Source organism: Chiloscyllium plagiosum, unplaced genomic scaffold, assembly GCF_037043375.1.
Source record: "Chiloscyllium plagiosum isolate Xiang-an unplaced genomic scaffold, Cpla_swu_hap1 HiC_scaffold_4, whole genome shotgun sequence".
Taxonomy (NCBI): Eukaryota; Metazoa; Chordata; class Chondrichthyes; order Orectolobiformes; family Hemiscylliidae; genus Chiloscyllium; species Chiloscyllium plagiosum.
Genome location: NW_028270142.1, coordinates 151,178,184 through 151,194,427, shown reverse-complemented (window position 1 = coordinate 151,194,427; position 16,244 = coordinate 151,178,184). Strand labels below are relative to the sequence as shown.

General features: G+C 44.3%; 1 protein-coding gene across 1 annotated transcript in view; it reads right to left on the bottom strand.

Annotated features, from left to right (window-relative positions):
- LOC122548771 (SCO-spondin-like) overlaps positions 1 to 16,244 on the bottom strand; it is a 130,753-nt gene that overhangs the window by 88,996 nt on the left and 25,513 nt on the right. The window contains exon 5 of the mRNA XM_087986793.1: positions 11,452 to 11,651. Coding sequence (XP_087842919.1) covers positions 11,452 to 11,651 — 200 coding nt within the window. The remainder of the gene's footprint in view (positions 1 to 11,451; positions 11,652 to 16,244) is intronic.

Genomic DNA, 16,244 nt, shown 5'->3' with positions numbered 1-16,244 from the left:
CCCCAGCCTCATCCCCGCCCTCCTATTTATCTCTCAGCCACCTTCCCCACCATCCCCCCTGCACCTCGCCCAACATTCCTGATGAAGGGCTTATGCCCGAAACCTTGACTCTCCTGCTCTTCAGATGCTGCCTGACCTGCTAAGCTTTTCCAGTGCCACACTTTTCGACTCTTTGCACTTCAGACTCTGGATTTTCTCCCCATTTATAAAATAGTCCATGCCTCTATTCTTCCTACCAAAGTGCATGACCTCACTCTTTCCCACTTTTCTATCTGCCACTTCTTTGTCCTAACCTGTCCAAATCTTTCTGCAGCCTCCCCACCTCCTCAATGCTACCTGTCTCTCGACCTATCTTTGTAGGTCAGTTCCTTCATCGAGATTGTTAATGTATAAAGTGAGAAGTTGTGGTCCCAGTACTGAGCCTTGCAGAACACTACTGGTCACCGGCTGTGATCCTGAGAAGGACTCTTTTATCCCCACTCTCTGCTCTCTGTCAGACAGCCAGGCTTCTGTCCATGCTAGCACCTTGCCTCTAACACCATGGGCCATTATCTTACTCAGCAGCCTCCTGTGCGGCAACTTGTCAAAGACCTTCTTGAAGTCCAGATAGATCTCCTTGGTCTTTCTGTTCGTTAATTCATCAAAACCTCCAGCAGATTTGTCAGTGTGAGAAACAAAGCTCACTGTTCAATAATTTCAGTCTGAGTCAAATTCTTTATTCATACTATCATGCAAGCCCGGTGACCATAAGGTAGGCACCCCAATCAGGAAGTTAGATTACAATAATACAGTTCAGTTGAGTCTCTTGGTACTCCACCTTTTACTTCATATCTGAGAGTTGTATTGCTCTGTGCAGTTGCTAATCTTATCGACTTACCACATCTGTCTGGTGGCCTGTTGTTTGTGTGCAACCCCCCCCCCCCCCACCTTGATAGCTGGGTCTTATTACTTTTGCTGATGCAACACTGGGTCTTATTTGATTATCTTGTTCATACTAACTCCCTATGTGTGTGACAATTGCAACTGTCATGTCAATACATCTGTTTCTACCAGTCGACCACCTCCCTTTTCGGTTAGTTATTTCTTGGTATATATTCTCATGATTCCGCCTTGCGATTTTTGCAGAAGCAAGATACAGTTACTTGTAACTGTTTGTGCAAGCATATCTAGCTTAACATGGTAAAAACAATGACTGCAGATACTGGAAACCAGATTCTGGAACATACAACCCACCCCCCTGAATCAGCCTTGTGATTTTCGCAGAAACAACAACCTTTGCAAGGGCCTCTCACATCAGGCATGACCTCCCCTTGATGAAACTATGCTGACTTTGCCCCATTTTACTATACACTTCCAAGTATTCACAATGAATTCCAGGATCTTACCCACAACTGAGGTTAGGCTAATTGATCTGTAATATTTTGTCTTTTGCATTACTCTCTTTTTAAGTAGGGGTGTCATGTTAGCGATTTTCCAGTCCTCTGGGACCCTTCCTGACTCTAGTGATTCCTGAAAGATCACCACTAATTCCTCCACTATCTCTTCAGCTACCTCACTTAGAACTCTGGCATCTTCCCCTTGGTGATGGCCACCATGTTCAGCCCTGGTCCTTCATTCTCTTGAATGTTTGGGATATTACTCGTGTCTTTCACCATGAAGACTGATGCAAAGTAACTATTTAGTTCCTCAACCATTTCCTTGTTCCCCACTACTACCTCTCCATCATCATTTAATAGTTGAGCATATGGAAAACAGTGACAGCATTAGAAAAGTCAGCATGAATTTGCAAATCTGGAATTATTCAGGGATGTGAGTAGAGGAGTTGACCAGAGGGAGCCAGTAGGGACAGTTTTAAAAAGAAAGACATTCATTTCAAATGAGGATGAGATTTTTTTTCCTCTCTATTTACAAGTGCAATGAGTGAAAATCATTGAACCATTTCTAAGGCTGAGGTTAGATTCATCACAAACAAGGAAATGCCAAGTTTTGTGTCACCTGTTATTTGGAATTTTTTCCCTTCCACACCAGGATTCTTCTCAACTCCAGTGAATGCAATCCTAAACAATCCAGTCTCTCTTTGTATGTCAGTCTCACCATCCCAGGAATCAGTCTGGTTAATGTATGCTACACTCTCTCAATAAACAAAACATTTGATATGTGGGAGGCTTTCAAAGATAGTTTGAAGATAGTGCAGGATAGGCATGTCCCGTTAAAAACAAGGGATAGGAAAGGCAAGATTCGTGGACTGTGGATGACAGGTGAAATAGTGCGACTAGCCAAGAAGAAAATGGGAGCGTACATAAGGTCCAGGCAGCTAAGAACAGAACGGGCCCTGGAGGAATATTGGGAGAGTAGGACTAATCTTAAACAAGGAATCAAGTGGGCTAAAAGGGGTCATGAAATAACTTTAGTGAGCAGAATCAAGGAGTATCCCAAGGCCTTTTAATCTTATATAAAAAGCAAGAGGCTAACCAGAGAAAGGCTTGGTCCACTAAAGGATAAGGAAGGGAGGTTGTGTGTTGAACTTGAGAAAATGGGTAAGATTCTCAATGATTACTTTGCATCAGTGCTCACTGAGGAATGGGAGGTGATGAATGCTGAGATTAGAGATAGAAGTTTGTTTACTCTGGATCACATTGACAGAAGGAGGGAAACTTTTTGTGTTGGGTAGACAAAAGGATATTAAGGTGGACAAATCCCCAGAACCAGGTTGCTGAGGGAGGTGAGAGAGGAAATAGCTGGGCCCTGACAGATATCTTTGTAGTATCCTTAAACACAGGTGAGGTGCCGGAGGACTGGAGGATTGCTAATGTTGTCCCCCTGTACAAGAAGGGTAGTAAGGATATTCTAGGTAACTACAGACCAGTGAGCATGATGTCAGTGGTGGAAAGTTGCTGGAGAAGGTACTGAGGGATAAAATCTATTTATATTTGAAAAAGAATGGGCTTATCAGTGATAGGCAAATGGTTTTGTGTGGGGTAGATTATGCCTTATCAACTTAATAGAGTTCTTTGAGGAAGTGACCAAGTTGATAGGTGAAGGAAGGGCTGTAGATGTCATATACATGGACTTTAGTAAGGCGTTTGATAAGGTTCCCCATGGGAAACTAAAGGAGAAAGTGAAGTCATATGGTGTGCAGGGTGTTCTAGCTAGGTGGATAAAGAACTGGTTGAGCAACAGGAGACAGAGAGTAGTAGTTGAAGGGAGTTTCTCAAAATGGAGAAAGGTGACCAGTGGTGTTCCACAGGGGTCAGCGTTGGGGCCACTATTGTTTGTAATATACATAAACGATCTGGAAGAGGGCATTGTTGGTCTGATCAGTAAGTTTGCAGACGACACAAAGATTGGTGGAGTAGCAGGAAGCATAGGGAACTGTCAAAGAATACAGCAGAATATAGATAGACTGGAGAGTTGGGCGGAGAAGTGGCAGATGGAGTTCAATCCAGACAAATGTGAGGTGATGCATTTTCGTAAGTCTAATTCTCGAGTGAACTACACTGTAAACAGAAGAGCCTTGGGAAAAGCTGATGAGCACAAAGATCTGGGAGTTCAGGTCCATTGTACCCTGAAGGTGGCTGCACAGGTGGATTGAGTGGTCAAGAGGCATATGGTATACTTGCCTTCATCAGACGGGGTATTGAGTATAAGAGCTGGCAGGTCATGTTAAAATTGTACAAAACTTTGGTTTGGCTGCATTTAGAGTACAGTGTACAGTTCTGGTTGCCACATTACCAAAAGGATGTGGATGCTTTGGAGAGAGTGCAGAGAAGGATTAAGGGGATGTTGCCTGGTATGGAAGGTGGTTGAGTAGGATAGGTTTATTTTCATTAGAAAAAAGGATTTTGAGGGGGACCTGATTGAGGTTTACAAAATCATGAAGGGTATAGACAGGGTAGAGAGAGATAAGCTTTTTCCCAGGGTGAGGGATTCAATAACGAGAGGTCATGTGTTCAAGGTGAGAGGTGAAAAGTTGAAGGGGGATATACATGGAAAGTACTTTACACAGAGGGTGGTGGGTGTCTGGAACGCGTTGCCAGCAGAGATAGTAGAGGCAGGCACGGTAGATTTATTTAAGGTGCATCTGGACAGATACATGAGTAGGTGGGGAGCAGAGGGATACAGATGTTTAGGAATTGGGTGACAGGTTTAAACAGTATATTTGGATCAGCTCAGGTTTGGAGGGCCAAATGGTCTGTTCCTGAGCTGTAAATTTTCTTTGTTCTTTGTTCTTTACCCTTGACAGATAAAGGATTCCAGAACTGCACACAATATCCCAAGTGTGATCTTACCTAGACCCTGTATAATTGCATCTCTACTCCCCTACTTGAAGATGAAGGCCAATTTGTCTCCTTCACTGCCTCAGAGACTGGTGTACAAGGACACCCAGCTATTGCAATACCTCTCCCTTTCTTAGTCTACACCATTCAGATAACAATCTGCTTTCCTGTTTCGTTATCAAAATGGATAACCTCACATTTATCTACATTACACTTCTTCTGCCATGCATTCCCACCACTCCCCCATCAACTTGTCCAAATCACACTGAAACAGCTCTGCATTTTCATCGCAGCTCATTCGCCCACTCAGCTTTGTGTTATCTGCAAATTTGGAGATAATACATTGAGTTTCCTCATCTAAATGGTTACTATATACTGTGAATAGCTGGAATCCCAGCACTGATCCCTGTGGTACACTACTAGTCACTTCCTGCCATAGGAAAAAGACCTGTTTATTCCTACTCTTTGTCTCCTGTCTGCCAAAAAGATTTCTATTCATCTCAAAACACTATCCCCAATCCTATGTGCTTTAACTTTAATCGTTTATGAGGGTCTTTGTTGAAAGCTTTCTGAATGTCCAAATAAACCATACACACTCACACCCCTGATCACCTCTACTAGTCACATCCCTGAAGAATTCCAGCATATTTGTTAAGTATGATTTCTGTTATGATTTCACATGGTGGGCTGTTGGAGAAAATGCAGAGGCATGGGATTGAGGGTGATTTAGCAGTTTGGATTAGAAACTGGCTTTCTGAAAGAAGGCAGCGAGTGGTGGTTAATGGAAAATATTCAGCTTGGAGTCTGGTTACTAGTGGTGTGCCACAAGGATCTGTTTCAAGATCACTGCTGTTTGTCATTTTTATAAATGACTTGGATGCAGACAGAGGTGGATGGATTAGTAAATTTACAGATGACACTAAGTCTGAGGAGTAGTGGACAGTATGGAAGAATGTTACAGGTTGCAGGGGGACTTAGATAAACTGCAGAATTGGGCTGAGAGGTGGCAGATGGAGTTCAATGCAGCTAAATGTGAGGTGATGCACTTTGGGAAGAATAACAGGAAGACAGAATACTAGGTCAATGGAAAGATTCTTGGTAGTGTGGATGTGCAGAGAGATCTTGGAGTCCATGTACATAGATCCCTGAAAGTTGCCACCCAGGTGGTTAGTGCTGTTAAGAAGGCATACGGTGCGTTAGGTTTCGTTGGTAGAGGGATTGAGTTCCAGAGCCGTAATGTCATGCTGCAACTATACAAAACGCTGGTGGGGCCACACTTGGAATATTGTGTACAGTTCTGGTCGCCGCATTACAGCATTGGAAAAGGTGCAGAGGAGATTTACCAGGATGTTGCCTGGTCTGGAGGGAAGGTCTTATGAGAACAGGCTGAGAGACTTCGGTCTGTTCTCATTGGAAAGAAGAAGGCTAAGAGGGGATTTGATAGAGACATACAAGATGATCAGAGGATTAGATAGGGAAGACAGTGAAAGTATTTTTCCTAGTATGATGACGTCAGTTTGTACGAGGGGGCATAAATATAAATTGAGGGGTGATAGATTTAAGACAGATGTCAGAGGCAGATTCTTTACTCAGAGAGTGGTAAGGGTGTGGAATGCCCTGCCTGCCAATGTAGTTAACTCAGCCACATGAGGGAGATTTAAACAATCCTTGGATAAGCACATGGATGATGATGGGATGGTGTAGGGGGATAAGCTCAGATTAGTTCACAGGTCGGCGCAACATCGAGGGCCAAAGGACCTGTTCTACGCTGTATTGTTCTATGTTTTATGTTTTATAAATTCATGCTGACTCTGTCCAATCCGAGCACTGGCTTCCAAATGCTCAGCTATTAAATCTTTTTTAATAGACTCTGAAATTTAATTCACTAAGGATCTGTGGCTGACTGTTTTTCTCTCTACCTTCTCTCACCTCTGTGCTGTCATTAAATGGGTTGCCTTCAGCATTCCTGATGAAGAGCCTATGCTTGAAACATTGACTCTCCTGCTTCTCGGATGCTGTTTGACCAGCTGTGTTTTTCCAGTGCCACACTTTTAGACACTGCTTCCATCTATCCACTTACATCTTGTCAACTCGCACCCCTCCATCCAACCCTGTCATCGCCAGAAATACCACCTTTTCCTCATTGCTATCAGTTTTCAAGAAGGGTCCCTGGGCTCGAAATATTTTTTCTGTTTTCTGTTTTCTCTCTCCACAAAGTCAGAAGTCACATGACACCAGGTGGTAGTCCAGCAGGTTCACTTCACTTAATGAAGGAGCAGCGATCCTAAACCTTGTGATTTCACAGAAACCTGTTGGACCTTGTCCAATCCCAATCCAACACCAGCACCTCTACAGTATCTCTCTCCCCAGATGCTGTTGAGTTTCTCCAGCAATTTCTGGTTTTGTGTTTTTCAGATAGAACATAGAACATAGAACATAGAACAGAGAACAATACAGCACAGAACAGGCCCTTCGGCCCACGATGTTGTGCCGAACATTTGTCCTAGCTTAAGCACCTATCCATGTACCTATCCAATTGCCGCTTAAAGGTCACCAATGATTCTGACTCTGCCACTCCCACAGGCAGTGCATTCCATGCCCCCACCACTCTCTGGGTAAAGAACCTACCCCTGACATCCCCCCATACCTTCCACCCTTCACCTTAAATTTATGTCCCCTTGTAACACTCTTTTGTACCCGGGGAAAAAGTCTCTGACTGTCTACTCTATCTATTCCCCTGATCATCTTATAATCTTCTATCAAGTCACCCCTCATCCTTTGCCGTTCCAATGAGAAAAGGCCTAGCACTCTCAACCTATCCTCGTACGACCTATTCTCCATTCCAGGCAACATCCTGGTAAATCTCCTCTGCACCCACTCCAAAGATTCCACATCTTTCCTAAAACGAGGTGACCAGAACTGCACACAGTACTCCAAATGTGGCCTTACCTAGGTCCTATACAGCTGCCGCATAACCTCACGACTCTTGAATCCAATCCCTCTGCTAATGAACGCTAATACACCATAGGCCTTCTTACAAGCTCTATCCACCTGAGTGGCAACTTTCAAAGATCTATGAACATAGACCCCAAGATCCCTCTGCTCCTCCACCTTATTAAGAACCCTACCGTTAACCCTGTATTCCGTATTCTTATTTGTCCTTCCAAAATGGACAACCTCACACTTGACAGGGTTGAACTCCATCTGCCACTCTTCAGCCCAGCTCTGCATCATATCTAAGTCCCTTTGCAGCCGACAACAGCCCTCCTCACTATCCACAACTCCACCAATCTTCATATCGTCTGCAAATTTACTGACCCACCCTTCGACTCCCTCATCCAAGTCATTAATAAAAATTACAAGCAGCAGAGGACCCAGAACTGATCCCTGTGGAACTCCACTTGTAACTGGGCACCAGGCTGAATATTTACCATCTACCACCAGTCTCTGACTTCGGTTAGCCAGTTCTCTATCCAACTGGCCAAATGTCCCACTATCCCATGCCTCCTGACTTTCCGCATAAGCCTACCATGGGGAACCTTATCAAATGCCTTACTAAAATCCATGTACACCACATCCACTGCTCTACCCTCATCCACATGGTTGGTCACCTCCTCAAAGAATTCAATAAGACTTGTAAGGCAAGACCTACCCCTCACAAATCCGTGCTGGCTGTCCCTAATCAAGCAGTGTCTTTCCAGATACTCATAAAACCGATCCCTTAGTACTCTTTCCATTACTTTGCCTACCACCGAAGTAAGACTAACTGGCCTGTAATTCCCGGGGTTATCCGTATTCCCTTTTTTGAACAGGGGCACAACATTCGCCATTCTCCAGTCCCCCGGCACCACCCCCATTGACAGTGAAGATGAAAAGATCATTGCCAACAGCTCTGCAATTTCCTCTCTTACTTCGCACATAATCCTAGGATATATCCCGTCAGGCCCGGGGGACTTGTCTATCCTCAAGTTTTTCAAAATGCCCAACACATCTTCCTTCCTTCCTTCCTTACCAGTCCGTTTCATACTCTCCTCTTCAACAATACGGTCCCTCTCACTTGTAAATACTGAAGAAAAGTACTCATTCAAGACCTCTCCTATCTCTTCCGACTCAATACACAGTCTCCCACTACTGTCCTTGATCGGACATACCCTCGTTCTTGTCATTCTCATGTTTCTCACATACGCATAAAAGGCCTTGGGGTTATCCTTGATCCTACCCGCCAAAGATTTTTCATGCCCTCTCTTATCTCTCCTAATCCCTTTCTTTAGCTCCCTCCTGACTATCCTGTATCCCTCCAACGCTCTGTCTGAACCTTGTTTCCTCAACCTTATGTAAACCTCCTTCTTCCTCTTTACAAGACATTCAACCTCCCTCGTCAACCAAGGTTCCCTCACACGACCATCTCTTTCCTGCCTGACAGGTACATACATATCAAGGACACATCGTATCTGTTCCTTGAAAAAGTTCCACATTTCAACAACATCCTTCCCTGACAGCCTATGCTCCCACTTTATGCTCCTCAGATCCTGTCTTGCAGCATCGTATTTACCCTTCCCCCAATTGTAAAACCTGCCCTGTTGCAGAGTCAGAGTCAGTGTCATACAGCATGGAAACAGACCTTTTGGCCTAACTCCATGCCAATCAGGTTTCCTAATCTGAACTAGTTCCTATTTTCCTGAGTTTGGCCCATATCCCTCTCAATCTTTCCTATCCATGTTCCTGTCCAAATGTCTTATAAATGTTGTAATTGTGTCAGTCTCTCCCACTTCCTCTGGTAGCTCATTCCATACACGCACCACTGTCTGTGTGAAAGAATTGCCCCTCAGGTGCCTTTTAAATCTTTCCCCTCTCACTTAAACCTATGCTCTCTTGTTTTGGACTCCCCTACCCTGGGAAAAAGACCTTAGCTGTTCATACAATCCATGCCTCTCATGATTTTATAAACCTCCTATAAGGTCAGCCCTCAGCCTCTGATGCTCTTGGGAAAATAGCCCAGCCCATTCAGCCATCCCCAGTTGCTCAAACCCCTAACCCTGGCAACATCTTTTCTACATTCTGGCTAGCTATGATGCCAGTTTCAAGGAATTCTGTACCTGAACCCCTCGGTCTCTCAGTTCAACAACATTCCCCAGGTCCCTGCCATTAACTGTGTAAGCCCTGCCTTTTGTCCTGCATTTTGTCTGAAATAAACTCCATTTGCCATTCCGCAGCCCATTGGCCCAGTTGAACAAGATCCCATTATACTCTTAGATAACATCCTTCACTGTCCACTACACGACCGATTTTGGTATCAACCACAGACTTACTAACCATGCCTCCTAATCCTCATCCAAATCATTCATATAAATGATGAACAACGATGGATCCAGCATTGACCCTTGTGCACATCGCTGGTCACAGGCCTCCACCACTATCTCTGCCTCAGACCATCAAGCCTATTTTTTTACCTAATTGCACCCATAGTTCTTTGCTTTATTTATCATTATATGTGTTTTATTGGTCTACTATCTCTTTGTTCCCCATTTTAACTTCCCTAGTTTCTGACTGAAAGGGACCTATGTCTGTCTTCACCATTTTTTCTCTTCACCTACCGACACAAGTTATTACAGTCAGTTTTGATGTTTGTGCAAGCTGATTCTTGTACTCTATACCCCCTTCCCCACCCTCTTGCCCGCCTGTCCTCATCAATCATCTGTACCCCCTGCCCCCACTCCTTCACCCACCTGTCCCCCATCAATCCCATCAATCATCTATACCCGCCCTTCCCCACCTTCTACAATTTAAACTATGGCCAATCCTCAGGTCTGCAGCATTTTTGGGGAGCTAACTTATATTGCCCCTTCCATGGGTCTAATACTGTCCCTAATACTATCTAATGTTATTTCCTCATTAGCCATGGTTGGGCCACCTTTCCTATGTTGTTGTTTTGCCAGTCAAGAATGACCAATTGTTGCAGATCACCAATGTGTGCTTGAAATGTTTACCATTGCCTTTACGCCATGATTTCTTTAAGTAATCTATCAGAGCCAACTCATTCATTGTACCATTGTACCATATTTAGATTTAAAACCCTAGTCTCAGAACCAACTACATCTCTCTCCATAAAAGCAAATTACTACGGATGCTGGAATCTGAAACCGAAAAAGAGAAAATGCTGGAAAATCTCAGCAAGTCTTGCAGCATCTGTAAGGAGAGAAAAGAGCTGATGTTTCGAATCTAACTGACCCTTTGTCAAAGACCCTCAGTTAGACTCAAAACGTCAGCTCTTTTCTCTCCTTACAGATGCTGCCAGACTTGCTGAGATTTTCCAGCATTTTCTCATTTTTGGCTACATCTCTCTCCACCTTGATGAGGAATTCTATCCTAGTATGGTTACTCATCCCAAGGGGCCTTACACGCTAGATCGCCAATTATTCTTTTCTCATTACACAATATCTAATCGAGGATGAAGTTAAAAATAACAGAACAGGGCGATAGTGATATACTGGTGAGCATAGCTGCCTTCTAAGTAGTTGACCCGGGTTCGATTCCCAGCCATCGCAGTGTTTTGGTTTCTAAACTGTCCTTTAATGGAAAGGCACTGGGATAACATGAGAACATGAATGCTTCATTCTGTGGGGAAACAGACATATGGGCGACATGGTGGCTCAGTGTTTAGCACTGCTGCCTTACAGCGCCAGGGACCTGGGTTTGATTCGTGCCCCAGGCGACTGTCTGTGTGGAGTTTGCACATTCTCCCTATATCTGTGTGGGTTTCCTTTGGGTGCTCCAGTCTCCTCCCACAATCCATCGATGTGCAGGTCAGGTGAATTGGCCATGATAAATTGCCCACAGTGTTAGGTGCATTAGTCAGGGTAAATATAGGGTAGGGGAATGGGTCCGGGTGGGTTACTCTTCGGAGGGTCAGTGTGGACTTGTTGGGCCGAAGGGCCCATTTCCATGCTGTAGGGAATCTAATCTAGTCAAACACCAGGTTATAAGCCAACAGAATCACTAGCTTGCAATCTCAGGTGGCCTGTCTGCAGTTGGCTCCTAAACGTACTGGTCCAGAAAACTGTCTTGTTCACACTCCAGGAATCCCTCCTCTATGGTATTTCTAATCTTTTTTTGTAACTGTTTCTTCTTATTTACTGTATCAAAACCCCTTCTTACTTTGATCTACGGTACCCACCTGAACAGGGCATCTGGTTGCACTCCTCTGTTTGCTTCATCTCTTCCTGGCAGGGTAGACTTTCCCCTGGCTCTCCACAGCTTCGACTGCGGCTCCGTTGCCCAGGCCCACAGGTGGTGGAACACTCACTCCATGTGGACCAGCTGCTCAGCTCCATACACCGCAATTCACTGCAGTTAAATATCCCATTCACACACTTACTGCAAAACAAAGAAACCATTCTGTATAACAAAGTGGAAAGGTTTGAACCCAACAACTACATTCACACAGAGCTGGACAGGATTCCGCAGGTGCTCAAAGGATGTTTCATGTGAATATAAGAAATGGGAGCAGAGTAGCATTTCTGCTCCTCGTGACTCTCCACCATATAGAAGATGGTGGCTGATCTGCACCAGGTTTCAACTCATCTTTAGTGTCGGTTCTGTATAGTCCTAAACTCTCCAATTTTTCAAAACACTATCTACATCCTATTTAAATACTGTCAGTGACCTATTCTCCACAACTCTCTGGGGCAAAGAATTCCATACATTCACTCTCCACTGGGAGAAGAAATTCCTTCACATCTCAGTTTTAAATGAGATCTATCCGTTCCTCCCATTTTAATGAATGGGATAGTGTTAATGGTCATAGAGTCATAGGGTCCGACAGCACAGAGACAGGCCCTTCGGTGCAAACTGGGCCATACTGACCAAAATGTCCATCCACACTAACCCCATTTCCCTGCACTTGGCCCATATCCTTCTTAAACTTTCATATCCATGTATTTGTCCAAATGCCTTTTAAATGTTGTTAACGTACGACTTCTGGTGGCAGCTCATTCCATATGCGCATCATCCTCTGTGTAAAAAGGTTACCCCTCTGGTTCCCTTTCATTCTTTCCCTTCTGATCTTAAACCGATGCCCTCTAGTCTGCCTTCTGTCAGCCAGCCAATTCTGAATTCAGAATTGGTTGGCTGACAGAAGGCAGAGTGTGGTTGTAGATGGAAAGTGTTCTGGCTGGAGGTCAGTGTTGAGTGGGGTCCCACAGGGCTCTGTTCTTGGGCCTCTGCTCTTTATAGTTTTTATAAATGACTTGGATGAGGAGGTTGAGGGGTGGGTTAGTAAATTTGCAGATGACACAAAGGTTGGAGGTGTCGTCGATAGTATCGAGGGCTACTGCAGGCTGCAGCGTGACATAGACACTGCAGATGCAGTTCAACCTGGATAAATGCAAAGTGATGCATTTTGGAAGGTCAAACTCGAATGCTGAATATAGGATTAAAGACAGGATTCTTGGCAGTGTGGAGGAACAGAGGGATCTGGGTGTGCAAGTACATAGATCTCTCAAAGTTGCCATCCAAGTGGATAGGGTTGTTAAGAAAGCATATGGTGTTTTGGCTTTCATTAACAGGGGGATCATGTTTAAGAGCCGCGAGGTTTTGCTGCAGCTCGACAAGTCCCAGGTGAGACCACACTTGGAATATTGTGTCCACTTCTGGTCGCCCTACTATAGGAAAGATACAGAGGCTTTGGAGAGGGCGCAAAGAAGGTTTACCATGATGCTGCCTGGACTGGAGGGCTTGCCTTATGAAGAAAGGTTGAATAAGCTTGGACTTTTCTCTGTGGAGAGAAGGAGGAAGAGAGGAGACCTGATCGAGGTGTACAAAATAATGAGAGGAATAGATAGAATCAATAACCAGAGACTTTCCCCAGGGCAGGATTGACTGGTACCAGGAGTCACAGTTTGAAAATAATAGGAGGAAGGTATAAAGGAGACGTCAGAGGTAGGTTCTTTACGCAGAGAGTTGTAAATGCATGGAATGAGTTGCCAGCGGTGGTGGTGGAAGCAGAGTCATTGGGGACATTTAAGCGACTGCTGGACATGCAAATGGTAGCAGAGAGTTGAGGAGTGCATAGGTTAAGTTACTATATTTTACATTAGGATTAAACCTCGACACAACATCATGGGCCAAAGAGCCTGTTCTGTGCTGTACTTTTCTATGTTCTATGTTGTATGTTCTATGTAGTCCTCGATTTCCCAACCTGGGAAAAAGATTGAGTGCATTCACTCTATCCATGCCTCTCATGATTTTATAGACTTTTATAAGGTTCCCCCCTCAGTCTCCTACACACTAAAGAAAAAAGAGTTCTAGCTTGTCCAACCTCTCCCTGGACCATAGAGTCCAGGCAAATCCTTGTAAATTTATTCTGCACGCTTTCCAGTTTAATAACATCCTTCCTGTACCAAGGTGACCAAAGCTGAACACAGTACTCTAAATATGACCTCATCAAACTTGCTCAATTCTATACTCCATGCCCTGACTGATGAAGGCCAGTGCCAAAACTCTCCTTCACTGTCCTGTCTACCTGTAACTCCACCTTCAGAGAACTGTGCACCTGAACTCCAAGGTCCCTCTGTTCCACTACACTCCTTAACGCCCTACCATTCACCATGAAACTCCTAACTTGATTTGACTTTCCAAAATGTAAGACCTCACACTTACCAATATTAAACTCCATTTGCCATTTCTCAGCCCACTTCCCCAGATGATCAAGACCCTTCTGCAGTTACTGATACCTTTCCTCACTTTCCATGGTACCATCTATTTTAGTGTCATCAGCGAACTTAATAACCATGCCTTATACATTCTTATCCAAATCATTGATATAGATAATAATTAGTAATGAGGCCAGCACCTACCCCTGAGGCATTCCACTTCCACTATTACCCTCTGCTTCCTACCATCAAGCCAACTGTGTATCCAATTTGTCAGCTCCTCCTGATTCCATGTGATCTAACCTTCCAGAGCAGCCTATCATGTGGAACCTTATCAGAGGCATTACTGAAGGCCGTATAGACTATGTCTACCACCCTGCCCTTGTCAACCTTCCTGGTCACTTCATCAAAGAACTCTAACGAATGTGTGAGGCACTACCTCCACTCACAAAGCCACGCTGACTATTCCTAATCAAACTCTGTCTATCCAAATGCATGTATATCTTACCCCTCAAAATCTTACCCCTCAAAATATTAAGTTTACTGGTCTATAATTCCCACGTTTTTCTTTGCAACCCTTGTCGAATAAGGGCACAACATTCACTCCCTTCCAGTCTTCCGGGAGTTACCCTCACCCGTGACTAACGTTTTTGCAAAAATATCAGCCAGGACCCCCGCAGTTTCTTCTCTACCCTCTTGTAGTGTTCTTGGATATATCTGGTCAGGACCAGGAGATTTATCCACCTTCATACACTCTAATGCATCTAACATTTCCTCTACTGTGATATGGGCTATCCCCAAGGTATCACCACTAACCCCCCCAAGTTCCCAAGTCTTAATGTCTTTCTCCACGGTAAACACAAAGGAGAAGTATTCATTGAGATCCTCGCATATCACTAGTACACAAACATGTCCACTTTGTCCTCAAATGGACTTATTCTCTCTCTAGTTCTTCTTTTCCTTCAATGTATAGTATAACCTTAATTATCTGAACATCAGTTATCCGAATTTCGGATTACCTGAACAAGATCTCAAGGTCCCTTAAAAACGATGTTAGGCAACTCAGGATTCAGTTGACAGTTAAACAGCATTATGGCGTGCATTGCTAGATAATGGAAGCATGTTCGATAGCTGGCACTCAAATTACTGCTTGTTTACGATCAGATCAGTTTTCCGAACAATCAGTTATCTGAACAAAATACTCCCTTCCCGTCTCGTTCGGATAATTGTATTGTGCTTAAAGAACCTCTTGGGATCCACCCTAATCTTCTCAGACAAGGCTATCTCATGCCCCCTTGTCACCCTCCTGATTTCCTTCGTCAGTAAACTCTTGCATTCCCTGTATACCGCCAGGGATTCCCTTAATCCCAGCTGCCTGTACATGAGCCACACCTTTTTTTCTGGTCAATGCCTCAATATCTCTTGCTATCCAGGTTTGCCTATTCCTGCCAACCTTGCCCTTCAGCCTCACAGGAACATATGGACCTTGAACTCTAGCTATCTCACTTTTAAAGGCCTCCCACTTGTTAGAGGTCCCTTTACATGCAAACAAACTACTCCAATCAACCCCTGCAAGCTCCTGTCTAATTCCAGCAAAATTCACCTTGCCCTAATTGAGAACATGAACATGTGGACCAGTTTTGTCCCTCTCCATATCTATTTTAATAGAACTATGGTCACTGGTCCCAAAGTCCTCCCCCACAGTCACCTCAGTCACCTGTCCTTTCCTTTTGCCCCTTCCTGAGTAGGACCCTCTTTATAAGGTGGAGGAAGCTAGGGTCAAGCCCAGCTCTGGAGAATTACAGGCAGGCGAGGAAGAAGCTTGAAAATGGTCTGAGGAGAGCCAAGAGGGGGCACAAGAAAGGCTTGGCAGAACGGATTAGGGAGAACAGAAAGGCATTTTACACTTATGTGAGGAATAAGAGAATGGTCAAAGAAAGAGTAGGGCCGATCAGAGATAGCATAGGGAATTTGTGTGTGGAGTCTGAGGAGGTAGGGGAAGCCCTAAATGAGTTTTTTGCTTCTGTCTTTACGAAAGAAACGAACTTTGTAGTGAATGAAACCTTTGAAGAGCAGATGTGCATGCTGGAATGGATAGAGATAGAGGAAGCTGATGTGCTGAAAACTTTGTGAAACATTAAGATTGACAAGTCGCCAGGCCCGGACCAGATTTGTCCTCGGCTGCTTTGGGAAACGAGAAACGCAATTGCTTCGCCACTTGTGAAGATCTTTTCATCCTCGCTCTCCACTGAAGTCGTACCTGAGGACTGGAGAGAGGCAAATGTAATTCCTCTCTTCAAGAAAGGAAATAGGGAAA